This window comes from Mus musculus, chromosome 8, assembly GCF_000001635.26.
Source record: "Mus musculus strain C57BL/6J chromosome 8, GRCm38.p6 C57BL/6J".
In the NCBI taxonomy this organism is placed as follows: domain Eukaryota; kingdom Metazoa; phylum Chordata; class Mammalia; order Rodentia; family Muridae; genus Mus; species Mus musculus.
The window spans coordinates 72,443,849-72,471,117 of record NC_000074.6 but is presented as its reverse complement, the minus strand read 5'-3'; the positions used below and the strand labels follow the sequence as shown (position 1 = coordinate 72,471,117).

At 50.1% G+C, this 27,269-nt stretch overlaps 2 protein-coding genes and 1 non-coding gene across 7 annotated transcripts in view; 2 read left to right on the top strand and 1 right to left on the bottom strand.

Moving 5' to 3' along the window:
* Cherp (calcium homeostasis endoplasmic reticulum protein) overlaps positions 1-10,635 on the top strand; it is a 14,751-nt gene extending 4,116 nt beyond the window's left edge. The window contains exons 3-18 of one of the 2 annotated variants that reach the window (NM_138585.3): positions 63-247; positions 891-1,028; positions 1,103-1,254; positions 2,632-2,743; positions 2,829-2,918; positions 3,076-3,355; positions 4,560-4,735; positions 6,599-7,034; positions 7,802-8,040; positions 8,184-8,317; positions 8,628-8,714; positions 8,798-8,941; positions 9,016-9,138; positions 9,275-9,369; positions 9,497-9,682; positions 9,763-10,635. In NM_138585.3, coding sequence (NP_613051.3) covers positions 63-247; positions 891-1,028; positions 1,103-1,254; positions 2,632-2,743; positions 2,829-2,918; positions 3,076-3,355; positions 4,560-4,735; positions 6,599-7,034; positions 7,802-8,040; positions 8,184-8,317; positions 8,628-8,714; positions 8,798-8,941; positions 9,016-9,138; positions 9,275-9,369; positions 9,497-9,682; positions 9,763-9,803 — 2,618 coding nt within the window. In that variant the 3' untranslated portion in view covers positions 9,804-10,635. Of the gene's footprint in view, positions 1-62; positions 248-890; positions 1,029-1,102; positions 1,255-2,598; positions 2,744-2,828; positions 2,919-3,075; positions 3,356-4,559; positions 4,736-6,598; positions 7,035-7,801; positions 8,041-8,183; positions 8,318-8,627; positions 8,715-8,797; positions 8,942-9,015; positions 9,139-9,274; positions 9,370-9,496; positions 9,683-9,762 lie in introns of both variants that reach the window. The other variant, NM_001359024.1, reaches the window with a different exon arrangement.
* Positions 1,029-1,102, top strand: Mir7068 (microRNA 7068). The gene has a single exon (NR_106036.1). It is a non-coding gene; the product is annotated as a microRNA 7068 (primary transcript).
* Positions 10,577-27,238, bottom strand: 1700030K09Rik (RIKEN cDNA 1700030K09 gene). 4 transcript variants are annotated; one of them, XR_870463.2, is made up of 8 exons: positions 26,888-27,115; positions 25,648-26,368; positions 21,377-21,668; positions 19,686-19,759; positions 15,551-16,004; positions 13,050-13,188; positions 12,349-12,515; positions 10,577-11,089 (listed from the first exon to the last, which is right to left on the bottom strand). XR_870463.2 is itself a non-coding variant. In NM_028170.2 (8 exons), exons 2-8 carry the CDS (start codon positions 26,365-26,367, stop codon positions 10,967-10,969), a joined length of 1,926 nt encoding a protein of 641 aa, NP_082446.2. In that variant the 5' UTR covers position 26,368; positions 27,129-27,238; the 3' UTR covers positions 10,577-10,966. The 4 variants fall into 4 exon arrangements, 3 of the variants coding, with proteins under 3 accessions (NP_082446.2, XP_006509813.1, XP_011240630.1); NM_028170.2 differs by lacking the exon at positions 26,888-27,115 and adding an exon at positions 27,129-27,238 and having other exon boundaries at positions 13,050-13,145; XM_006509750.3 differs by lacking the exon at positions 26,888-27,115 and adding an exon at positions 27,129-27,222 and having other exon boundaries at positions 13,050-13,145; positions 21,377-21,671.
* Positions 27,239-27,269: the final 31 nt, after the last annotated feature.

The window sequence follows — 27,269 nt, the reverse complement described above, 5'->3', positions numbered from 1 at the left end:
GGATCACCAAAAGGAACCTGGGGCACCCCCTGAGCTCACAAGGCCCATCTCTTTCCTGCTAGTAATCTGCAAGCAGCAGGCCCCAGAGCTGGAGCCCACCTCAGCCATGCCCCCTCTGCCACAACCTCCGCTGGCTCCCACAGCGTCCCTCACTCCGGCCCAGGGCACCCCATCAATGGACGAGCTCATCCAACAGAGCCAGTGGAGTCTCCAGCAGCAGGAACAGCACCTGCTGGCCCTGCGCCAGGTATGCCTGCATGTACTGTCAGTGACCCTGGAGTCACCTTCCAGTAGGTCTGTGGGTCATCCACAGGCATCGCTCAGTGGACTTGTACCCATTGTGGATGCCAACACATGGCGGCTTAGGTACCTACCATTCTTAATGAGTAGGGAGGGGCATTATTGGCCCCATCTTTTAGGTTGGTTCTGTTGCCAAATTCTATAGGGATGAGCTACCTGAAATGAAAGGAGAGAAGACATACAGACCTGAGTGCCAGCCCCACTCAGGGTTTCCTTGCTTACCACCATCACATATCATGCATGGATGTTTACCATCAGTCATAGTCTGGACAGTTAGGTCTTAGACAGCAGAACCAGCCTCTACTCTTGGTGACCTATACCTACTATTTACTTGCTTGTGTTTAGATTGGTTTGGTTTGGTTTTGAGATAGCATCTCCCCAAGCTGCCCTCAGCCTCCCAAATGGTCACAGGCACATGTGTTAGCCTTTACCCCCTGCCTTGCTCTGCTTAGGTGATCCATGAGCACCCTGCCTCCTTCACATTTTCCTGTTAGCTTAGGCCAGGCTGCCTTGCCTGCTGTGATGATGGACGATACCAGTGTTTGTGCAAGGGCCCTGCTCATACCACCTGTCCCTTGTGGTTTTCCCAGGAGCAAGTAACGACAGCCGTGGCACATGCAGTGGAACAGCAAATGCAGAAGCTGCTGGAAGAGACACAACTGGACATGAGCGAGTTTGACAACCTGCTACAGCCCATCATTGACACCTGCACAAAGGATGCCATCTCGGTGAGGCTCAGTATGGGGTGGGGGTGTCGTCGCCTGCCCGACTGACCACCCACTCACCCTGGACTGACTCTCAGGCTGGGAAGAACTGGATGTTCAGCAATGCTAAGTCCCCACCACACTGTGAGCTGATGGCAGGCCACCTGCGCAACCGCATCACTGCTGATGGCGCACACTTCGAGCTGCGGCTACACCTCATCTATCTGATCAATGACGTGCTGCACCACTGGTAAGTACTTGACCACTTGGTCCAGAGCCCACACCTGTCAGGGACCCCCAACTCCTCCAGTTTCCACCCTTGCTGCACTTGCACACTGGTTCACTGCTTGTACTCCCAGGACAGTGGCTGGCACCCCACAAGGCAGGCCTTGGGCACTGCTGCCTCCTCTCTGCCTCTGTAGCCATCATGTGTCTGCTTCGGTCTGCATAGCCAGACACCTGGCCGATGCACTGTCTGCTCTTCCATGTCTTAGGGCTACCTTTGCTGATCCTCTCTCCATCAGTCTTCTCTTTGCATTGTATTTGGCTCCAGCCTCCTGGGGCCTGGTAGGTGTGTCTTTGCATGGCCAGCGGGTGAAGTTGATGAAGGAAAACAGAGTCCAGAACTCTGGTCAGAGACAGGTGCAAAGGTCCCATGCTAGTGACACATGCCAACAGTCAGCTGGGCTGGCTGCCCTCTGGCTTTCAGCATGATCTTGAGGCTAGGACAGTTGATAAGTATATATGGCTCCCATGAGAGCAGGAGAAGCTGGTATCTTTCTCCCTAACTATCTTCATGCGACCCCTCCTTGTCAGGCTGTGTCCACACCCTCCTGCTTTGTACTCTATTTCCTCTCAAGGTGTCTTGCTCCTGCCTCTTAGGTAGGGCCTCTGCGCAGATGGCCTCTCTCCCACTCCCTGGGACACTCCTCACTCGGCTCACACAAAGCTCTGACCTGCACTGCCTTCCCTTGCCTACCTCCTGGCCAACTCTTGCTGCCCTTTGACCTCAGCTGTGGGAGCTGAAGCTATTAGTCCCTGCCTGCACCTTTCCTGGGTCTGCATATGGGCTGTCTTGCTGAGCCACTACTACTCCCGAGGCCTGAATACTGCACAGCTGGAAGGGCTGCCTTTGGCTGCTTCTTTCCCTTTATCCCCTCTCAGTGGCACTGAGCATGGAAGCCAGGGCCTTGGCACCTGGTAGGCAAATGCTGTGCCTTGTGTTGACCACAATCCTCATGGGTGGTTAGGCTCCCGGTAGCTTTCTCAGTGGCCCTATGAGGCTGGGGAATCCCTTCTGAGCAGATTGTTGAACCTGCTTGTGCATAGTAGTGACCAGGTCCTAACCACAACGGCCCAATTTCACCCTTTACACACATGCAAGGGCTCTAATGAGTCCTTCTAATAGTGAAGGTCTTGTTCTGAATAGCCCTGGAGTGTACACTCTGCCTCTACCTGTCTCCTAAGACAAGGCACCTACACTGTAGATAGTCTTGCTGTTGCCCTCTGGTTTGGGGTGGGGGGCATTTCCTGAGGAGAGGGTGCTGTGGCCACAGCCGCATGGTAACGGGTGCGTGGCTGGGTCCTGCCCCAGGGCCCTGACGCGCGGAAGGTCTCTCCCTCACAGCCAGCGCAAGCAGGCCCGGGAGCTGCTGGCTGCCTTGCAGAAGGTGGTAGTACCCATCTATTGCACCAGCTTCCTGGCTGTGGAGGAGGACAAACAGCAGAAGATTGCCCGGGTATGGGGCTGCTGGGGCTGGGTGGTTGGGCAGGCAGGTGGCTGGGTGATGTGAGCTCTGTTTAACAAGTCTCCCTCTGCACCAGCTCCTGCAGCTCTGGGAAAAGAACGGCTACTTTGATGACTCCATCATTCAGCAACTGCAGAGCCCTGCCCTGGGACTTGGTCAGTATCAGGTGAGCATCACACAGCGGGAGCTACCCATCATCAGGACGTTTAAAACTGCCCACTATTGTTTTCATCGATGAGTCGGGCTGCATCACACACAGCCTTTGGCTCTTGGGATCCTGGGCTGGTGTCCTTAGTGGCAGTGCTCCTGTTCTTCCCCACCAGGCGACTCTCATCAATGAGTACTCGTCAGTGGTGCAGCCTGTGCAGCTGGCCTTCCAGCAGCAGATCCAGAGCCTCAAGACACAGCATGAAGAGTTCGTCAGCAGCTTAGCCCAGCAGCAGCAGCAGCAGCAACAACAGCAGCAGCAGCAGCCGCAGCCACAGCCACAGCCACAGATTCAGCTGCCTCAGATGGAAGCAGATGTGAAGGCCACACCCCCACCACCAGCACCACCACCAGCCTCAGCACCTGCCCCCACCATCCCACCAACTACCCAGCCAGGTATGAGGTTCCCTCCACTCTTGAAACTGACTTCCCCAAATGACAGAAAGCACTCTTCCCTCCTGGACACCTGCTCCACAGCCCGCCCACTGCTGGGCCAAGATTGATCTGCTTATGTGTCCAACCAGGTAAACACTCCCGACTGGCTTGCACCTTAATCCACACTTGGTGCATGGTTGAAACTATGGTCCAGGGCTGAGTGGGCTCAACACATAGAGCCGAGTCCTAGACAGACACACATGTTACATGCCTATATCTAGTGTTTTAGTGTACATGTGTATGTGTGTAAAGGACCACATCTGAAGAAACCTGGATAAGATCTGAAATGAGCAGCTAGGAAGCTGAGGCAGGAGGAGTTTAGACCAGACTGGGATATAAGGCAAGAATCAGTATCTCAGAAGAGTTCTAGCCATACATGGTAGCTAATGGTTGTGATCTTAATCCTGTAAGTTCAAGGCCAGCCTAAACTGTACCTCAAATTATTCCCCCAAAGACTGAGGTGAAAATGTTTAACTGGGGGTACAGGGATGGCTCAGTCAGTAAAGTGCTTTCCATGCACGTGGAGGACTTCATTTGAATGGTCAGTGAGCTCCAAATTCATTGAGAGACTCAAACAGATGGGGTGCCAGAGATGGCTCAGGAGGCATAAACTCATTTACAGGATCTGATGACCTTGGATTGAGCCCTAGGGTCGCAGGAGAGAGCCTGCTGCCAAGAGTTGCCCTATGACCACCATTCATGCACCCATGTGCATGCCTGTAAGCACACAGCTGTTACTTAAAAAGTAACTCTTGCCAGGCGGTGGTGGCGCACGTCATTAATCCCAACACTCGGGAGGCAGAGACAGGCGGATTTCTGAGTTTGAGGCCAGCCTGGTCTACAAAGTGAGTTCCAGGACAGCCAGGGCTACACAGAGAAACCCTGTCTCGAAAAACAAAAACAAACAAACAAACAAAAAAACAACCAACAAACAAAAAAAATAACTCAATAATTCTGTGAATAGACAAGACAGGACATGCCATGAGCATAGAGAATGTCCCTCCGCTCTTGGATCTCTAGAGGGGGGTGGTGGTGACATTTGGAGGGGTGGCTTCCAGTGAGCTTAGGAAGTACAAGTCCTGTCCTGGGCTGGCTTGGGGGTGCTTGAGGGTCAACAGCCTCTCCTGCTGACTAGCTGCCTCTTATTGTATGTCACCTGTGTTAGATGACAACAAGCCTCCCATCCAGATGCCTGGCTCTTCAGAGTACGACACCTCTGCAGGTGTCCAGGATCCTGCAGCTGCTGGCCCTCGAGGTCCTGGCCCCCATGAGCAGATCCCGCCAAACAAGCCCCCTTGGTTTGATCAGCCTCACCCAGTTGCCCCTTGGGGTCAACAGCAGGTATTTCCTAAAATCTGTTGGGGCATGCACATATGGCTGAGTCAAAAGCCTGCCCACATCAGGGAGTGGTGTCACATGCTTTTAATCTCAGCACTTGAGGTAGGGGCAATCAGATCTCTGTGAGTTGGAGACCAGCCTGGTCTATAGATCCGAGTTCCAGGACAACCAGGGATATACAGAGAATCCCTGTCTGGGGGGGTGGGGGGGGGGCTGCTTGCACCTAATGAGGACCTGTGGGGCAGCAGGCAGGCACAGCCATAGTAGCTGAAAGACAGTAGAGCATAGGCAAAGCCCTGTCTCCGTGCTACCATTATGTGGGCTATTCAGGCCCTTGTTTGCCTGTCTTTACTAGTGTAGCTTTCAGGTCTCTCATAAAGGGACTGAAGGAAGATCAGAAGTGGTGGGCTTCTCTAGGAATCTGTAGGTGGTGGCTGCAGTGCCAAGACTCTGGGTGGCTCAGAGTAGCAGACTTGTAGACAGGGCAGCAGCGGTCATGTGGTACATGACCAAAACTAATTTATAATTTGCTAGGTGAGATTGTCTGGAGTATCTAGGTGTAATACGCTTTCCCCTCAATAGGGCATGGCCTATTTATCTGTTGAATATGGCCTTTCTGGTGACTCTTGACTGTAGAGGACACTGATGGGTACCAGGCATGTGGCCCTGCCCTAAGAGCTTCAAGTCTCAAATCTGAGCCTTCTACCCTTCAGCTTCAGGACTAGCAGGTTTACTTGACATGAGATAGATACTCCTTGTAGACAGCACCCATGTCCTGGAAGTGCCAGCTGTGAACCTTATGGGGTGGGCACATGGGAACCTCTGAGGGAGGTAGGGAACAGGCCTTATTGTGTAAGCTCAGTAAGATCTGGGGGCTAGAAGTCTGGTCCACTGAGGTTTCTTAGCCAGTGTGGCAGTTCAACCAATAAAACTAGAGGTCTGGGGTGAGTAAGCAGTCCAGGTAGATGGAATTTCATCCTTAGAAGTGGGGTTGGAGCCAGGACAAGGGAGCATGTTTAATCCCAGTCTTTGGAAAGTTGATGTAGGATTAGGTTCCAGGCTGTCCTGGAACTAGAGTGCCACCTCCACCCCACCCCAATGCCTATTTAATACTGACCAGGCTTCTCTAATCCTGCCTTCAAGGCACCTTAGAGATTGTTTCTGTTATTGGGATTACAGCCTTCTTCTCCTCTTGGAAGCCTGAAAGAGCACCCTATCAGCCTAGCATGGGTCATGCAGCATGCTGCCTTGGGAGTGGCAGAGGACCTCTCCTGTGTAACTCCTGTCCCAAATCTAAGATTCTGTCATCCCTGCTGTAAGTGGTCTGAGCAGTAGCTAGGAATATCTTGAGCCACATGCATCTGTTTACCTGGCTAAAGAAACAAGGACAAGCTGGGCATGGTGGCACACGCCTTTAATCCCAGCACTCGGGAGGCAGAGGCAAGCTGATTTCTGAGTTCGAGGCCAGCCTGGTCTACAAAGTGAGTTCCAGGACAGCCAGGGCTACACAGAGAAACCCTGTCTCGAAAAACCAAAAAAAGAAAAAAGAAAAAGAAACAAGGACAGGTGTTCCAGGCTAACCTTAGGCAATGTTCTGGACGAGTAGGGTTATGATGCAGAATGGTAGTATAAGACTCACAGTCCAGCATGCTGGGATATTCTGAGTCATGGTATGGGATGCACCTGTGTTATGTCCCAGTTGGGATCTGGTGCCTGTTAGGACTTGGGGAGGAAGGTACTGGGTCCAGGTATAAGGACCCAGTGGCCATAGTCAGTTTTATGTATGAATGTGCAAATGTGCATTTGGACCTAGGGTGAGATAGGTAACTCCAGACCTTGTGCTCATGTCTGTGCTTTGCCTTGCAGCCCCCTGAGCAACCCCCATACCCACACCACCAAGGTGGACCACCCCATTGCCCACCCTGGAACAACAGCCACGAGGGCATGTGGGGTGAGCAGCGAGGGGACCCTGGCTGGAATGGGCAGCGAGATGCTCCGTGGAACAACCAGCCAGATCCCAATTGGAATAACCAGTTTGAAGGACCATGGAACAATCAGCATGAGCCACCGCCCTGGGGTGGTGCCCAGCGGGAGCCGCCCTTCAGAATGCAGCGGCCCCCCCACTTCCGTGGGCCGTTCCCACCCCACCAGCAGCACCCACAGTTCAACCAGCCTCCACATCCCCACAACTTCAACCGGTTCCCACCCCGCTTCATGCAGGATGACTTCCCACCTCGTCACCCTTTTGAGCGGCCACCCTACCCTCACCGCTTTGACTATCCCCAGGGAGACTTTCCTGCAGGTGAGTAGGCAGTGTAGGAAGGTCCACTGGGGGTGTCTCCTGGCTGCCTCTCTGCATTTGCCTTTCAGTGCTGTAGAAGTGACAAGCAAAGGGTGGGTGTGGAATAGGCAGACAGGGATAGCCTCTACCCCGTGCCCACACATGCTAGAAGCCAGGCCCCGTGCCAGAGGTGCTTAAGGCATCCCTGGAGCCCCAGACACACAACACAGGCCAGGAGGAGCAGCCAGCCAGACTTTGCCACTCTGTAAGTCAAGTACCATTTTCCTGCCATGGCCATGCTGGCTTGGCTGCTCACTTGCCTGAAGCTATGCCTGTGTCTCATCTCTTTCGGTTGCTGTCAGCCTGAGCTGCACACAGAAGCCCCAGACAGGTATGTCTCAGTGAATGATCCACTGGGCTCGGGGCTGGCCTCCCTCTGCCTGTGTCCTCACTGCTCTCTTCAAAGGACCCCAGACAGTTGGGTTGGATTCCACCAGGAACCGAGCTTTAAGGTTCCTTTGAGGCCATCTGCTAGCTCACCAGTGCTCAGGTCCTGGCAGAGAAGGTTTCAGCACATTCTCAGTAAGAAGGTGGAAGTTCAGCTTGCTGCCACCGGATGCTGTGATGGTCCTTCAGTCTTCTTGCTTGAATCCCCTTAGCTGTACCCATGTCTGGGGAGGTTCTAAACCCCAAGTGCTGGCTTCTGTCTTACTCCTTTGCAAAACCCTAATGGGTTTCACCCAATTTGACTGCTACAGCCAGCTAGAGATTAATGTTTTGTTTTGCAGACATGGGACCCCCTCATCACCACCCTGGCCACCGAATGCCACACCCTGGGATCAATGAGCACCCACCTTGGGCTGGGCCCCAGCACCCTGACTTTGGCCCTCCTCCCCACGGCTTCAATGGCCAGCCTCCCCACATGCGGCGACAGGGCCCACCTCACATCAACCATGATGACCCCAGCCTAGTCCCCAATGTGCCCTACTTCGATCTTCCAGCGGGGTTAATGGCCCCCCTTGTGAAGGTGATGCTGGGCCCTGGCTGGGAGGCTAAGCACGGGAGGGGATGCTGGTTTTGTCAGGCTGAGTTCCTACCTTGTTGCTAAGATCCACTGGGTGGCCAAGTAGGACTCCTCAGGGCCCAGGCAACAGTTATGCTCTCCTACAGCTGGAGGATCATGAGTACAAGCCTCTGGACCCCAAAGACATCCGCCTGCCACCCCCCATGCCTCCCAGTGAGAGGCTACTCGCAGCTGTGGAGGCCTTCTACAGTCCGCCCTCCCATGACAGGCCAAGGAACAGGTAAGGACACTGGGTGCTAAGGCCTGGCTGAGGCCTCACTCTCCAAGTCTGTCCTGCAGATAAGGAACTGCTTCCTCTGAACACCACAGTGGGCATGGAGTGGTGGCTCTGTGCTATCCAGCCTGCTGTGGCAGACACTAACAGCAGCAGTGGGCATGTTTATGAGGTCACCTGGGATTTGGAAAGGGGGCTGGACACCTAGCAGAGCCCCAGCTGCCTCTGGTTAGCTTCCTAGTGTAGGGAACCCCTTCCTGGCCACTGTGGCCCTTGGGGGCTGACTCCAGCCTCTCATGGGGACCATGTCATGCAGTGAGGGCTGGGAGCAGAATGGCCTCTATGAGTTCTTTCGAGCCAAGATGCGAGCACGGCGGCGCAAGGGCCAGGAGAAGAGAAACAGGTGAGCTGTGCTGGTATCATGGGGCTGGCATTGTGGTATGTGGTTGCTGTAACTGCCGTCCTCACGGTGGCATTCCCTTGCAGCGGCCCCTCCAGATCACGCAGCCGGTCCAAAAGCCGAGGCCGCTCCTCATCTCGCTCCAGCTCCCGATCCTCCAAGTCCTCACGTTCCTCCTCCCGCTCACATTCCCGGTCTCGGTCCCGCTCCTCCTCTCGCTCCAGGTCCAGGTAGGCACGTGGGGACCTCAGAAAGCCCGAGTGCATGCTCCTGCCCATGCCCCATTATCCTGCTGTCCCCACAGAAGCCGCAGCCGGTCACGTTCCTCCAGAAGCCGCTCGCGCTCCAGGTCCAGGTCCAGGTCCAGGTCCAAGTCATACTCCCCTGGGAGGCGGCGACGCTCCAGGTCCCGGAGCCCCACCCCACCGTAAGCAACAAGTGTGGGAATTATCAAACGTACCCCTGTTGCTAAAGAGCGGGGTGGCACACTTCCCACCACTGGCTCTTGGTGTCAGGGGCCTGTTGTAGGGATTGACAACTTACAACATAGCTCTTCATTCCAGCTCTGCAGCTGGCCTGGGTTCTAATTCAGCGCCTCCCATACCAGACTCGAGGCTTGGAGAAGAGAATAAAGGCCATCAAATGCTGGTGAAGATGGGTGAGTATACCCAGACCAGTGCCCCCTTCCTGCATGACCACATGTTGGCATCCTGCTGGGGGTTCAAGTAGCCACTCCCAGGGAACATGGCCACAGCCCTGCCTTATATGTTCTTTCCCCTCTGAAGGCTGGAGCGGGTCTGGTGGCCTTGGTGCAAAGGAACAGGGCATTCAGGATCCCATTAAGGGTGGTGACGTCCGGGATAAATGGGACCAGTACAAGGGCGTGGGTGTGGCCCTGGACGACCCTTATGAGAACTACCGCCGCAACAAGAGCTACTCCTTCATTGCCCGCATGAAAGCCCGAGATGAGTGTGAGTAGTAGTTGTGGGTGGACACGGTGGGCTTAGCTTCGTGCACGAAAGGTGAAGGTGACATCCCTGTTCTCACACAGTTTCCACATTTGGGACTCGAAAAGAAGAGAAGGAAGACTGACCACAGGCTTCAGCTTCGCAGTGTGGAGGGCTTGTCCTGCATTTGCCCTAGAGGAGGTGCTGCAGATACTACTCGCAGTGCCCAGATAGCAAAACAACACCATCCCACCATCCCCCAGCCCAGAGCCTAAGTCCCACCCACAGTGCTGCACAGCCCAGAGAGAGAAGGCTGCCTGCACTGAGCGTGGCAACCAGAATAGCCTAGCCTCTGAGCTGTAGAGGTCAGAAGGAATTATGGTTTGGCTCTACTTGGTTTTGTGTTAGGAAAAAGGAATACTGACCCCCTGAGGCAGGGATTTTCTGACTCCTGACTCAGTTCATCAGTTACTTTAATTGTTATCATCCCTTTCCACAAATGTTAGCTGTTTGCCTCTACTACCTGGACATAACTTCTGACACTGGGCTAAGCGCCCTTGGGTCAGGGAAGATGGTGTCCAGAGCTCCTCCATCTAGTGCAGCATCTTAGCTTGGGGCTTCTATCTGGAGAAGCCAATTCCAGCACAGAGCATGGGGTGCTGGGCTCCAGCCAGCACCTCCTGTGCTGTCATTTAATTTGGGTTCCTTAGCCATTCCCAGAGAGGGGGAGGTGAGGCCCAGAAGGAGCAGCCTGGTGCCATTGTTTGTACACAAACTTTTGAAACATTCTTATAAATAAAATGCAGAGTCCTCTACAATTTTTCAGTATCATATAAGACACTTGATTTTTGTTTTAGATTTCCCATACCTATGACGTTCAGATGTGTCTGACTCAGGATAAACAAGCAGACACACATGTGCTGTTAACAATTGTGGATTTTACTGTTTTGCCTTCCAATAAAGCCTTTTGTAAAAGATTTCCTCTAGCTGTGGATGAGAGATACTGTGCAGGCTGCTCTGGATAGATGCAGGCTGTGCCCAGGCACCAGGCTCATACCTGTTTCAGCACCTGGCATGGAGTGTTCCCATGGGGCAGCTGGTCCCATCTTGGATGATTGGAATGCCTAACACATGTTGTCTGTCCAACTGGCTCATGGCCCCATACCACACCACTGTCCTGTGATGGGTTCTCAGCTGTTCTCATGCTGTATCCTCAGAGCAGCCAGCTGGGCAGATGGGAGCGTAGAGTCCATATATGATTGTTATTGAGCAGGGAGAACCCCAACCTTGCCTGCCTCCATATGGATGTCATTGATTCCGAGGTGGACAGGTACCCAGGCAAGCCTCACTTGCTGGGACTTGGAGCTCCTCCCTCACCTCCTGCAGGGCAGCCTCCATGGTCAGGGGTGCAGGCCTGTGGCATCTGATGTACTGTAGGACACAAGACCATAAGTAACACAATGCATGCACACAAGAAACTCTGGTGCTGGGCCTTAGCCTGGGAAACACTGCCCCAGGGCGCCCTCAAGCACAATGAGGCAAGAAAGGCCGTAGTGCTACACTCAAGATGACCTGGAGTGGGAAGCCACACTGGATACAGATAAGATGGTCAGAGATGCCACGTTAAACATCTCACTGTGAACTGGGTGTGGAAGCAGCACATAACGGGGATTCCAGTAAAGTTCTAAGTCAGCATAGGCTATATAGCAAGACCCATCAAAAATAATGTAGAACCTGGAGGCAGAGGCAGGCAGATTTCTGAGTTCGAGGACAGCCTGGTGTACACAGAGAAACCCTGTCTCGAAAAACAAAAAAATGTAGAACCTGCAAGATGACTAAGTGGAGTAAAGTTACTGGCTGCTAGGTCTAATGATCTGACATCAATCCTCAGACCAAACTCCCAGTAGTGCTCTGACAAGATGAAACTGGTACTTGACTTGGTGTGATGGTGCATGCCTGCCATATCACTTTGGAAGGAGGCTGAGACTTGCCTGGCTACAAAATTGAGACCTTACATCAAAAGATGAAAAAGAACAACAACAAAAACCTAAACAGATTGCTTTGGTGCTGCCTTGGCAAAAGACCTAAGTTTGGTTCCCATTACCTACATGGCAGTTCACAACTGCCTGCAATTCTAGCACCAGGGGATCTAATGCATATGTATATATTTTTTTGCTGGAGATATATATATATATATATCTCCAGCAAAACACGTGCATAAAAATAAGAATTATCGGCCAGGTGTGGCGCACGCCTTTAATCCCAGCACTCGGGAGGCAGAGGCAGGCGGATTTCTGAGTTCAAGGCCAGCCTGGTCTACAAAATAAGTTCCAGGGCTACAGAGAAACCCTGTCTCAGGAAAAGAAAAAAAAAAAAGAATTATCAAGGTGGTGACACACACTCTTAGTCCCAGCACTCAGGAGGCAGAGCCTCAGAGTTGGCCAGGTCAGCCAGGGCTACACAGAGAAACCCTGTCTCAGAAACAAAATGCTGAACCTGAGGCAGCTGCTACACTTCTGGTCTGGGAAGGCCACAAGGACGCCTTCCTTGACAGTGTCCAGGTCCCTGTGGAGCTCCAGCCTAACGGAGTCCAGACACGGCCAAGCCCACTGCCAGCCTCAAGTCATCTAGTCATCTCTGACGTGATCTCTCCTCCCCAGCTGGAAGATGTAGCTGCGTACCACAATTACCTCTTTTGCTTCCTCCAAGGTATGGTAGTGAAATGAGTCCCCATCCAGGGACTGCAGGAGAGAACCATGTAGTTGATGGCTGGCCTCGATGAACTGCTGCGTCAGGCTCAGTTGTTGCTTTAGCATGTCATTCAACGCCAGAACTGCTGGGCTGTAGGCTGTCAGGGCTATACCCAACACATGTCACTCAGTGGCTGCCCAGTGCCATGTGGGTATTCACATGCCACCTGTGGCTCTTTGCCCTGCCGCACAGAATCCCACAGACCTGCTACTTTCTGGGCAGTCTGCCTCTAATAGTAATGAGGCTCCTTCTGTGTCCACGTTCTGTATTAACCATGCACAACAATCACAGGCTACTCCACTAAAAGCTGCCTAAATAGATTTGATTATAGGATTAGGTTGGCCATGTAGGGAACAGAACTGGACATAGGCAAAATGATCCAATAATGTCCTCTTGGTAGGGTTGGACAGATGCAGGGTTCCTCCATGAGTTGAATACCAGCCCTGAATTGTTTTTGGGCTTGTGGGTTTGGTTAAATCTTATCCATTCACCAGAGACAGAGGTTCCAGCCACTCTTAGGCTGTCCAACAAGGTCCTATCAGCTGCTGACAAGTACCCTTCCCTGGGACCCCTCAAAGCCACCCTTAGAGGGTAATGCCAGGCACTGAAGGGAAGGAGTGATCCCCCAGCTGTCTGTTACCTTCTATGGCGTCTGCGCTGACAATGTGACTGGCGATGGGTGCTGGGTCCACATAAGCACCTCCAAGGGCAGGTCCAACAGCTGCTATGCCACCAGCTGGCCCAAGACAAAGAAGCTGTTGAGGGTGCTACAAGGGCTTCTAGAACACATATATGACAAAAACTAAGCTGTAGCTGCCCAGTCTTGTTTCCTAGATTGCTTACTGATTTGTTAGAAACAGGTCTGGAAACCATGGTGCTCAGGTTTGCTTGGGAGGGGAGGGGAGGGGAGGGGAGGGGAGGGGAGGGGAGGGGAGAGGAGGAGGGGAAAGGAGGAGAGGGGTGGGAAGGGGAGGGGAGGATGCATGTGATGCCAGGAATCCCCACACATGTCCATTTTATTCTGGGTCCCACAGCCATCTAGCATTTATGTGGGGTCTAAAGTTCCAAACCTTGGAAGCTTGGTCCTCACACTTTCAACACAAGCACCCCACCATTGTGTCTTCTCCATCCCCACTGTTGACTTTCTAAATAGCTAATTCAGGTTTTTCCCAAAGATAGGCTGGGGTGTGGCTCAGTCCTTTTGTGCTACCTGGCACAAAACCCTCAATCCCTTGCACCCTATACACCATGACTAGTGACACAGACCCATCATCCCAGCTCTTGGGAGACTGAGGCTGGAGGATCAACTCAAGGTTATCTTCAGCTACATGTTCAGTTTGGAGACAGCCTAGATTAATTACATGAGACCCTTGATTCAACAAACAAATCCTAAAAGGGCGTGTGTGTGTGTGTGTGTGTGTGTGTGTGTGTGTGTGTGTTTTACGTATCACCCTGGCTTCGACTAGGTCACAGTTAAGTGCCAAATTCAAAACAAGCTATCAATCAAGAAGTGTAGCGATTTTCCCTAGGGGAGAGGGAGGAGTGAGCAGCTGACTATGAAAAGACCTAGAGCAATGTTAGACAGAAAAGGAGGAGCCAGAGACCACAGATGGAAAGGACAGAAACATCTGAAAAGTCCTGGGTATGATGAGAAGAGCTACTTTCAGAATATGCTCGCCACTAAGATCAGACTCGGCCTGTAGCATGGCAGCCCCTGACACTTCTGTGAGGTCTTGACTGCAACTAGTGAGGAGCTGGGTGGCTGAAGACAGACTGGTGGGTATCCTCCTGTCCCTTCCCCAGTGCCCTGTTTTCCCTGTAGCAGGCTTCTGGATGACAGCAGCACTCTGCCTCAGTGCTGGCATCTTGAACTGTCCCCAGACTTCAAAGTCTTCTCAGGATTGGAAGACACTGGAAACACCCTAGCTACCACCCCTTGTCCTGGGAAGAGGAAATGGATATGGGGTGCCAAGATTGCTCCTAAAGCTGGCTAATGACAACAGCCCAGATCTGAGGATGTGTTGGAAGTTGGTCTTGTGCACTGTGTATGTAGATGCCGCCTTCTGACATCTGTTTATAGTCTGGACTGTGGCATGGTCAAGCATCTCTGTCTCAGATGTTGTGTAACAATTGCTTTCCATCACCTCTGATTGATCAATAAAGAGCTGATTCAGCCCATGACTAGGCAGAGGATAGGAAGGCTGGACTTCTGGTCTTAGCAAGGGGCCCAGATAGAGAGAATTAAGGGAAGGACCACAGGGAGGTGGCCATGAGGCAGAGGGTCCAGGAGGAGTTGTGATGAGGTTATCAAGTGTAGTGGCTATTCCTGGTTGTCAACTTGACTATATTTGGAATGAACTACCATCCAGAATTGGAAGGCTCACCAGTGACCCTTATCTGGAGGCTTGGAGATCCTTATCTGGATCTTGGTTTGGAGATCTTGAGCCATAGTGGCTATGGATTCCAGAAGATTGAATCTCCGAGTTTAAGGAACACACCTTTAATCTGGGCTACACCTTTCATCTGGGATTAAAGGTGTGGTGGAACACACCTTTAATCTGGGCTACACCTTCTGCTGGAGACAATATAAGGACATTGGAAGAAGGGAGTCTAGCTCTAGCTCTTGCTCCTTCGCCTGCTTGCTGCGTGAGACTGAGTAACTGCTAGATCCTTGGACTTCCATTCACAGCTGCGACTGAATCATTGTTGGGAATTGGGCTGCTGACTGTAAGTCATCAATAAATTCCTTTACTATCTAGAGACTATCCATAAGTTCTGTGACTCTAGAGAACCCTGACTAATACATCAAGGGATTTGACATGAGGTCTCAATTAGAGAGCAGACATGAGGACAGATTTGGACCAGACAGAGCAAGACAGGGCAAGACTCGTTTTGAAGGTAAAGGATCACATGACTGGGAAATAGACAGCTGAGATGTCTATATCTATTCAGTGAATAGATGAATAGATAAGCCTAGTCACAGTGCTTAAAGCTTGTTACTAAACTTAATAGGTCTCTGTGTCAATTATTTGGGAGCTAGAACAGGAAAAGATAAGGCTATCATTCTTAAATTACAGCCTACACCCAAGGACACCACAGCATCATAGGGGTCTACCCAGGTTCCCGAAGGCCCCGACTTACCCTTGCTCCACTGGTAGGCAAAGGCAGGATCAAGTGTCTGCACAGCTGTCTCCTTCACAACTCTGGTCACACCCCTGCCCCATTCTGTCCTTGATAGAGGTTGTCTGGCAACGATATCTGTCTGACCACTGGAAGAAAACTTTGACAAAGTGTCCAGTGTCCTGTCAAGCGACTCCTCCAAGGCCAAGGGACCAGAGAACTGCTCAAAATCCTCTGAGTAAGCTGGGCTTGCAGTGAGGGCCCTGGACATACTGTGAGACTGGACAGCTGCTGAGGAGCTGGTCCCCGGGGGCTCTGAGACGTCACTCTCAGTGGTAAGACCCTCTCCATCCCCAACCACGGTGGCTGTGCCCTGAAACACACAATTCTTGGGCCACATCTGCGCTTCCAGTCGAGTAGGTGATGTGGGTGAGGAGCTTCTGACTGAAATCCCTTCCCTTACACAGTCTTCCTCCTAAAAGGAACAAGGGTGACAAAGCTAAAGGAGATTCTAGAGAGCTGAACAGTACCTCCTTCAGCCAGTCACAGCAGCAGACACCTGTGACCCCAGCATTCAGAAGAGGGGACCACAAATTCTGGGCTAGCCTGGGCTATACAAGTCTCTCTCAGAAACACAAGAAGTAATCCAGGCAGAGTAGTAATCCCAGCACTTTGGAGGCAGGGGCAGAAGGATCAGGAATTCAAGACCAGCCTCAGCTACATACTGATTTGGAGGCCTGCCTGGGCTGTGTGAGACCCTGTCTCAGAAAACCAAAAGTAAAAATAAAGACAGCCAAGGTGTACCAGACTTGTAATCTCATCACTTGGAATGCAGAGGCCAGATGACTTCATAGTCTTAGGCCAGGTCAGGCTACAGAGTAAGACCCTGTCCCTCTGATCTTCCCAAAGAAAATAATTAAAACTATCCTATCTGTAGGCTAGAAATGTGACTCAGCAGGTAAAGGCACTCACTGCCAAGTCCAACAACCTGATCTGGACGACATGCAGATGAAAACTCCCACAGCTATGCTTTGACCTAACTTATACATGCACATGGGTGTACACACACACACACACACACACACACACACAATGAAAAACTCTTGTGTGTGTGAAATGAGACTGCTCAGCAGTTGAGAGCACTATCTGTTCTTACAGAGGACCGGGATTCAATTACCAGCACCGATGTGGCAGCTCACAACTGTCTGTGACTTCAATTTCCATGGATCCAGCACCCTTACAAAGACATACATTCAGGCAAAGCACAGATACACAGAAAATAAATTAATTAAAAAAAAAACAGAAAAAGTATACAAAGAAAACAGTTGAAAAGTTTGTAAAGTACACTTTCATTTAAAGAAAACATGAGTCTGAAGAGTAAGCTCTTAGGTCAATGTGCTGCCAGCACCCACAGGAGGGGGCTCAAAATTGTCTGAAATCCAGCTCCAGGAGATTGCATGCCCTCTTCTGGCTTTTGTGGGCACTGCACTCACATACATGCATATACCTCCAGAAACAACAGAATCGTGCAAACAGGGAAACTCCGTGCTATCAGGGAGGTGTGCAGCTGTAGATGAAACCCAGGGCCTGTGCATGCTTAGGACATGCTGTCCTACTTTGCTGAAGCCTAGTGCCAGGAACCATGAAGCACTTGACACAAACTTTTCTTGTTCTGTAGGCTGAAGACAACAAGGCTAAACCCTGTCTCAAACAAACAAACAAACAAACAAACAAAAAGTTGCCACGGTGACTGTGCTCCTCATAGCCATAGAACCGTGACTGAAACAACCTAAAAGAGACATCTCATGCTGGCTTTAAGCTGGAATATACAGGAGTTAGACTTGATGGGAGTGAAAATCACCACAGAATAGCCCTGGGGCTTGTCTACAAAGGGAAGAGACTACTGCATGTGGGCAGTACCATCCTGTGAGCAGAGTCTCAGCCTGAATTAAAATCAGATGGGGAACTAACTGAGCACCTGATTGTAGACATCCTGTGACCAGCTAGCTGCCTCCTGTTCCTGCCACCAGGCCTTAGCCCTTCCTTAAGCTGCTGCTATTTGATGTCCATCACAGACACAAGACCAGGATCTAAGACACCATAGAATCAAAGATGGCCTTGAACTTCCAATCCTCCAGTCTGAACCCATCATGCACAGCTGGATGCTATGAATTCTAAACTTGTACCCTTGTATGCCACTAATACTCGTCTGACAGGGCAGACACACGCAGGAACTGGGGAATATGTGTGTGGCTGGAGACTACAGTACCATAAGAAGGGGCTCTAGCCAGGCATGTTGGCCACACCTACAATCCCAGCACTTGGGAGGCAGAGGCAGACAAGATCTCTGTGAGCTTGAGGCTTAACCTCATCTACAGAGTGAACTCTAGGACAGCCAGGGCCACACAGAGAGTCCCTGTTACAAAGAGGGGGTGGGGGTGCAGTTCTGATCACTTCCATTTTGTTTTGTTTTGTTTTGTTTTTTTGAAAAGGGATTTATTTCTCTACAGCTCTGGCTGTCCTGGAATTCACTGTGTAGATCAGGCTGGCCTTGAACTCATAGAGATCCTCCTGCCTCTGCCTCTTGAGTACTGGGATTAATACAGTGCCCACCAGACCTGACACTATCACTTTGTTTAGAAACATTTTTATTACATTTATTTGGTGTATATGCACATGCAAGCACACGAGTGTTATTTAGTGCATTAGGTGTATGCATATGCAAGTGCGTGTGTGTTGAGTTTGGGTCTTTTGTTATGTGTTATAATGCTAAGTGTGGGACCTGGTTTCCCCCAGAGTCTGTACATAGACCCAAGTAAGGCTATGTGATCTTGCCCCCAAGTTATTTCTGAATGGTAAATAAAGATGCCTACAGCCTATAGCTGGGCAGAATTGAGATAGGCAGGGCTTGGTGTTCCCAGCATTGAGGCCAGAAGAGACTATGAGGAGGGAGAGGAGAAGGTAAATGAGGAGGAGGAAGATGCCTCCTGCATGGGTTAGGAGTCAAGATGGCATGAATCTGAGAAGTGGCCAACTGGAGTTAAGAGCAGCCTAGATGAGACACAGTAAATAATAACTTGGGGTTATCAATAGGAAATAAATTTTAATAGCATAAAGGGTAGATATCTGCCCAGCTCTAGTGCTGATTAAGGCTTACTGTAAATATAAAGGCTGTGTATGTCTTTTATCTGGGATCTAAATGGTCAAAGGCAGTGTAGAAACTCCAGATTGGGATTAAAAATTTCTACAACATATTATTTAGTATGTGTGCAAATGTGAGCACATTTGTGTTACAGAGTGTATACATACAAATGAGAGAATGTGTTATTCTATGTGTGCACATTCGAGAGCATGCATGCTGCTCAGTATGTGAGCACATGCAAACACACGTGACAGTCGGAAGACAAAGCCAGGAGTTTTCTCTCCTTCTCTTAGTGAGATCTAAGGACTGCACTCAGGTTGCCAGGCTTGGAGGCAAACACCGTAACCTGCACCATAGCATCTTAACCGTCCCTAGGGTCCCTCCTGGACCAAGTGTCTCTTCCTGTCCTTACCAGCAGCTATGGCACTCTTGACATTCTTTAGATTGATGACAACTGCAGGACACTGAGCAGTCTCCTGCTCTTACTCCTAGAGATGTTGGTCCCCCGATCTCACCAACAGGTTCCCAAATGCTGCCAATGTCCCCAGGGGGACCAAACTGCTGCTGCTGCGCCCCATGGCCTAAACAGAACGTTCCAGCTGCAAACCTGCTACATTTTTAGTGACTCCTGGGGAGTGGGACTCAGAAGCAGATCACTTGTCCAACGCAGGCTACGCCCTGGGCCTGTCCCCAACGTTGACAGAAAAGTAAATAAGGGCTGGGGAGATAGCTCAGATTACAACCTGAGCTTCATCCTGGGACTCACAGGAGATAAAGGAAGCTCCCTCCTCTGACACCAAGTATGGGTGTGGTGCATAAGCGTGCACTTGAGAGTGCAAGCTCAGCCCACAGACACAATGAGTACATGTGTGCGGAGCAGGCAGATCCCTGTGAATTTGCCGCAAGTCTGATGGATAGAGAGAGTTCTGCATGGTCACCACTCCTTAGTGAGACCCAATCTTTAATCAAAAACCAAGGCAAAGCAACACAATAAAAGGACTCAATCATACTTACTCTCTGGTCCCCATCTGATTTGTCTCCGTCAGCCAGAACCAGATCATCAATCGACAAAATATTAATTCTAAAATCTGTAATTAAAAAAATAAGTGCACTGAGGGTGAGGTGGCTCAGTGGGTAAAGGTGCTTACGGCCGAGCCTGCCAGCCCTAGTTTAATCCCTGGGTCCCACATGGGGCAAAAGGAGAAACCCAACTTGCTAGTGGTCCTTAACATCCCATGATTAAGGGGGACATGGGCTCCCTTCACATACACATCCAATAAAAAGCCAGGGTCTGAAGAGATGGCTTGGTGGTTAAGAACACTGGCTGCTTTTCCAGAGGTCCTGAGTTCAATTTCCAGCACCCACATGGTGACTCATAACCATCTATAATGGGATCTGGTATGCAGATATATATGCAAAGTACCCATATACATAAAAATATATAAGTAATACTTTTTTTTAAGTAAATTCTTTTTTTTTTTAAGATTTATTTATTGTTATATGTAAGTACACTGTAGCTGTCTTCAGACACACCAGAAGAGGGTGTCAGATCTCATTATGGATGGTTGTGAGCCACCATGTGGTTGCTGGGATTTGAACTCCGGACCTTTGGAAGAGCAGTCAGTGCTCTTAACCGCTGAGCCATCTCTCCAGCCCCAAGTAAATACTTTTTAAAATAAAAGAAAGAAAAGAGAAAGACGCCAGGCATGATGGTATACACCTTTAGCTACAGCATTTAAGAAACAAGCAGGTGGATCTCTGTGAGTTCAAGACCAGCCTGGTCTACAGGGCAAGTTCTAGGACAATCAGGCCTACACAGAAAAAAAATTGTCTCAAAAACGAGTATCAAAGAGCAAAACTACAAAGTTAGTGCAGGGAAGGGAAGACTACAGCCATCTATTAAAATGTCCCTCAAGGCCACTCAACATTAACTATCTCTTGCCCTTCCTCAGCCTACCCAGTGACGGTGCAGCAAGACACTCCCACCCTCTGCCATGTCAGCCTCTGTTCTCTGAAGTACCCAGTCTGGGGGTAGCTCCAAGGTAGTGACTTGGCCTAGCGTGCATGAGGCCCTGAGTTCAGTCCCCAGCAGTGCCAAATGAACTGCTTAAATAACTCATGGTGTGGACTGTTTAAGGGGCAGGGTCACATATAACCCAGGTGGCCATCAAACTTGGTCAGATGAGGATGATCTTGAAGGCCTAGTCCTCCTGCCTCTACCTTCCTGTGTCAGGATGACAGAGGGGCACTTGCACACCCAGCAATATTCATCACCTTTCAGACTACTTTCTTTTTTTACATTTATTTATTTGTCTGCAGGTATACACGTGCACCACATGTGTCTGAAGGGCATCAGGTCCCCAGGAACCTTACAGTTGTGAGCCACCATATGAGTGCTGGGAACTGAACCTGCGTCTTCTGCAGGAGCTCTGAGCCGTGTCTCCTGCCAGTCATAGGGTTTTGGGTGTGTTTCCCATTCTCTGACCATGGCATGGATGGCTCAGAGCCAGGGTGGCAGTCCATGCCTGTCTTCTCAACACTCAGAGGACAGACACTCAAGAAAGCAAGGAGTGTGTGTTATGTTAGCCTTGGTCTCCGACTGGCAGCTCACCTATGACTTGCCTGCACCAGTGTGAAAGAACTGATACCCAGTGCCCTGGGTACACTGAAGGCAGCCTCCCCTTTCCCACAAGGTGATGGGTTACCATGGAGGCTGTCAGCAGCAGCTTCTGAGACTGGTTCCTCAGAAGACTCCAACTCCGTCCTGCTGGGGGAGGAAGCCAGCTTGATGCATCCCATCTTTGAAGATGCTGATTTGGAGAAGTCATCAAGGATGGGAGGTGAGGCTGTGATGGAGACTGTGTCCCCAGCACTGCTCGCCTGTCGGGAGTGAGTTCTCAAGCCAACGCGAGTCGACTGTATGGGCCGAGGAGACTTTAAGCTGGACTGGTCAACACTGAGTAGAGACAGGACTCCTGGCTGATCTGGAGTTGGATCCTACTTTTGTGAAAAGAAAGGATGTGAAATCACCAAACTTAAAGAACATAACACTTACCATTCCAGAGCCACTGATGGTGGGAGACTAGCTGGAGGGACGGCTGAGGGAGCGAAAGTGTTTGCCACAACTCAGGATCTGAGTACAACCCTGGAACCCACTTGGTGGAGGTACATGCATACACACACACACACACACACACGCACACACACATGCATGCAAATAAATAAAAGGAATGAATGGAAAGGAAGAAAGAAAGAAAACAGGCTGTGGTGATACACACCTTTAATCCCAGCACTGGAGAGGCAGAGGCAGGTGGATCTTTTTGAGTTCAAGCCCAGCCTGTTCTACAGAGTTCAGGAACAGTCAGGGCTAAACAGAGAAACTATGTCTCGAAAAAAAAAAAAACAACAAAATAGTACATGGGATTTGGGTGTGGAAAAATGACTCAGCGGTTAAGAGCACTTGCTGCTCTTGCAGAAGACCATGTTCATTCCCAGCATCCACGAGTTGCCTCAAAACCATCTGCAAGTCCAGAGTCAGGGGGCACCAGGCCACATGTGGTGCACAGAGGCAAACACTCTAAACACACACACACACACACACACACACACACACACACACATATTAGTTTTATATGTGTAAGTGGACTGTTGCTCTCTTCAGATACACCAGAAGAGGGCACCAGATCCCATTACAGATGGTTGTGAGCCACCATGTGGTTGCTGGGAATTGAACTCAGGACCTCTAGAACAGTCAGTGCTCTTAACTGCTAAGCCATCTCTCCAGCCCATAAAATATTTTTTTAAAGATTTATTTATTTATTTATTTATTTATTTATTTATTTATTTATTTATTTATTTATTTATTTATTGTATACAACTACACTGTTGCTGTCTTCAGACACACCAGAAGAGGGTGTCAGATCCCATTACAGATGACTGTGAGCCACCATGTGGTTGCTGGGAATTGAACTCAGGACCTCTGCAAGAGCAGTCAGTGCTCTTAACCGCTGAGCCATTTCTCCAGCCCAAAATATTTTTTAATAAAAAATTAAGAGCACTGACTGCTCTTCCAGAGGATTCAGGTTCAAACCCTAGAACCCACATGACAGCTCACAACTGTCTGTAATTCCAACTTCAGGGAATCTGACATCCCAACACAGACATACATACAGGCAAGACACAGATACACATAGAATAAGAATAAATAAATAAATAAATCATTTTTTTAAAAATCTCAGGTTCTGTGGATGCTGAAAGGAGGATACGTCTGGAGTCCTGGAGGCTCCCAAAGCATCAGAGGCCAAGAACATCTGTAGGCTCGGATATAAGCAAGCACAGGTTAGTGTCCAGCATGGTGACAAATGCCTTTAATCCCACCACTCAGGAGGCAGAGACAGGGAGCTCTCTGTGAGTTCAAGGCCAGTGTGGTCTATAGAAGGATATATTCTAGGATAGCCAGGGCTACACAGAGAACCTGTCTCAAACAAACAAAACAAAACAAAACAAACACCAAGCACAGGTTAAACAGATGATGTGTGAGCAGAGAGGAAGGGAAGCTGTCTCTGGAGTTAACATGGATGGTGCTCTCCTGGTGCAACCAAGAGGCCAGCACAGATATGGCCAAGGAGGAGGGCAAACTATTATTGCCTCCCACATTGGCCCCATCTCATCTCAATGCAGCTCCTCAGAGCTCGAGTTGGGAGGGTGTTAAGGAAAGCAGATGGTAGACTTATGAAAGTAAGAGATCCAGGGGAGCCGGCAGGTGACAAAGCAATGGCTGCAACCTTCCTGAGCTGCACCAGACCTCAAAAATGGTGTGCTACAGTGTCTTCCTGAGTGATGAGGATCTGCAATCACCTCAGAATGGATGCCAGGGTCTTCTAAAGCGCCTCACCAGTTATGCCTCTGACTGTGCTTCTCCTGTTGTCCTCTCCAAATACAGAGAACATGATACTAACACATGTGTGTTCTCTACATTCAGAGACAAGCATGAGGTACGTGGCAAAGTCCCAGAAAGGGGACAGAACTCATCCATACAGGGCACAACCCAGGGCAGCTGTGAGCCTTAGGAAACATGGCTGATGCCCACAGGTGACTGGGGAAACATTCTACAACAGCCTGAGCCTGCTGCATGTGAGACAGAGGGAATGGGGACCTTGTGAGAGTGGAACGAGTGCTCCCAGGAGCACTCAGGATGTGGAAATTCCCAGGCTAGGTGACCTCCCTAAAACAACTGCCATGGCTGTTGGTGACACTGCAAGCCTGGACGGTGAGGCTGTACTGCTGAAGATGTCAAAGGCTCTGGTTGTAGGACAGAAAGATACTCTAAGACTGAGCCAGAAGAGTGCCTGCCCAGATACACTCCTGCAATCCCAGTGCTCGGAAGGCAGAGGCAGGCGAATGTCTGAGTTTGGGGCCAGCCTGGTCAATGCTACTAATTCCAGGACAGTCAGGGCTTCACAGAGCAGTGTCAGTAGTCAAGACAGGGGCAAAAGTACTCAGAGACGGAAACAACTTCCCAACTGGACTTAAGGCCCTTCCATAGGGAACACTCACTGCTACTACCTTGAATCTACTAAACCTGGGGTTAGGAGAGTCAGGCTAGTGTAGGGAAGGTATACATTTCCTAATTGGTTCTTGTCAATAAAGAGTGGAAGCCAACCGCTGGGCAAAGGGGAAAAGGTGGGACTTCTGGATCCCAGGAGGAAGAAGAGGATGAGAGGGAGGAGGCAAAGCAGGCAGTGAAGCAGAGGAAGTGGCAGGCATGTACGTCTCATAGTACCTATAGTCTGTAGCCTCCGCGGTGAGTGAAGGCCAGGGAGGATGGGGCAGGATATTCTTCACCCAGCCATTATCTGGCTAGTTTTAAAATATTAAGGCTGTCTGGTGTTTTCCATCCATGGCAACTAAGGTGGGCAGAAAACAGGCACAGCTGGGGGAGCCTTTGGTGGCTTGGTGGAGCGATCTGCAAGAGGTTGAGGGAGCTCGGACTGACCTCTTGAGAAAGAGCATTCGTGTTACTAAAACTACATACAACAAGCTAGGAGAAAAGGAGAGCTGTGGCTCTGGTAAATGATAGGGCCAAATGGCCAAAGTGCTGCCCTGAATTTGTATTTATGACCACAAGCTGTCACCAGTGCTGGGTAGGCTCCGACCATCAGTGTCTTTCAGCCATTTTTTTTTTTTTTTTTTTTTTTTTTTTTTTTTTTTTTTTTTTTTTTTTTTTTTTGGTTTTTCGAGACAGGGTTTCTCTGTCTAGCTCTGGCTGTCCTGGAACTCACTTTGTAGACCAGGCTGGCCTCGAACTCAGAAATCCTCCTGCCTCTGCCTCCCGAGTGCTGGGATTAAAGGCGTGCGCCACCACGCCCGGCGTTAGCCATTTTTACTCCTGTAAGTAATCCCAATAAACTGATTGGTTCTCCAATTTGTTCTTAGCTTGTTGTGCTTTCGTTTGTCACTGGTTCCCTATGTGAGGCAAGGAGATATCTCTTCACATCTCCCTGGCAATGGTGTCACACAACAGCAGCTTGTTCCCACAGGCTCGCACTCAAGTCAGCTTCTCACACAACCCAAGCCCACAAGGCATCACCAGTTCACAATCAATAAACAATCAAGACAGTTCCTCTAATGTGAGCAGTCCTTCAATTGAGACCTCAAATTAAACTAACAAGACAAAGCATTTGCTGCTCTTTCCCGAAAGGGACCTGACTTTAGTTCCCAGCACCCATTACCAGGTGTCTCACAACCCCTCTAACTCTAGCTCCAGGGGATCGATGCCCTCTTCTATATTTGCAGGCAGGTGTGCATATGTGGGGTATACACACAGAGACATATGTACGGGGGGGGGGGGTCTGAGGTATAGCTCACTAGCTAAGGAGCTGTTTGGTACAAAGCAAGCCCTAGGCTCTGTTACCAGAACCTGCCCCCCACCCCCCCAAAAAAAGTAAAATTTGAAACCAACAAAAGAATACGTTACCAAGAACACCTTTCCAAGGTTGCTCCTGCTGACACTGGAGCCAGGGAGCTCCTGGTTTCTATTTGCTTCTTTTTCTCTAGAAGATTCCATCAAGCTTCTAAGCAGTAGCATTTCCTCCTCCTCGTCACTGGCAGATTCTTTCTTTGTGGGCAGCAGAGCTTGCTTCCCTGTCCCCACTGCCAGCCCTGGGGACCTCGCTTCAGTGGGCAGCTCCTTCTTCTTCAGAAACCTGCTACCGTTACCACTCGGCCCATCGCTCTTTGACACACATGTTTTGTTCACTTGTTTCTGGAAAGTTCTGTGTGGGTACTGGGAAGAAACAGAAGCTGCACCTGTCCTCTTAGGAAGACTCTGCTCGATGGATGTGGAGTCAGACTCCACATCAGACCAAGCCATGGGCACCTGCTTCCGATTCAGGATCTTGGTTTCAATCTGGGCCAGTTTCCTAAGGGCCTCACTGGCTCTGGTCTTGGAGGAGATGGTGGGAGGCCTCAAGCCCAGACTCACCCCCCTCCCTGCCATGGCCTCCTCTTTGGGCATCAAATATTTCTCGTCCATCGTTTGGTTTCTCTTTAAGATTCTGCTCTGCCCAGGTGTCACTTGGCCAAGACTTCGGGCTTGTAAGTTTCTGATCTCTTCCATCCTCGAGCTATCTAAGAACATATCCCTTAAGTCAAAACCACTACGTGGAGGGCCAAAGGGTCTTCTTGTGGAAGCCATTCTAGGAAAATAAAGATTGTGTTTTCAGCCTTTAAAAGTACTTCACTGTATAAGTATACTTTTTGTTTTGTTTTTATTTTTTTCAAGATAAGGTTTCCCTGTATAGCTCTGGTTTTCCTGGGAGCTCCTTAGATCAGGCCTGCCTCCCAAGTGCTGTGATCAAAGGTGTATGCCACCACCACCCAGATAAAAGTATTTCTTTTAATAAGCTGTAGGGCGTGTGGGACAGGCATAAGAACTGGTAAGGTTGAGTGAGCTCAAAACCAAAGAATCGGGGCTGGTGAGATGGCTCAGTGGTTAAGAGCGCCGACTGCTCTTCTGAAGGTCCCGAGTTCAAATCCCAGCAACCACATGGTGGCTCACAACCATCCATAACGAAATCTGATGCCCTCTTCTGGAGTGTCTGAAAGACAGCTACAGTGTACTTACATATAATAAATAAATAAATCTAAAAAAAAAAAAAAAAAAAAAAAACCAAAGAATCTCAGAGAGATTTGAGGACAGGCGTCCAGATTCGTACCTATATCTGTACCTGCTCTGGAACCTGTAACCAGGATACACAACTGAGAGGACCCATATCACACAGCACCTGGAGTTCTTCTCCATGCTAATAACACTGCCTATACTCAGTTTCCTCGCTATTGTTTGCAAGCCCTAAGGGATCATGCCCCATCGCTCTCCAGATGAGGAACCTCTGGTGTGGGTATGCCGCCCGTTTTCCTGAAGCCCCTTGCCAACCCACTTGATCACTGTGAGGTCACCTGAGTAGCTGCGTTGGCTTCTTCCCGCTAGGCTTCAGCCTCAAAGTATAGGCCCCAGTGTGCGGTTGCCTCAGGAGACAGCGCCAGAGCAACTAGAGACTACATTTCCCGTCGGCCACCGCGCTCCACCCACCAATGAGC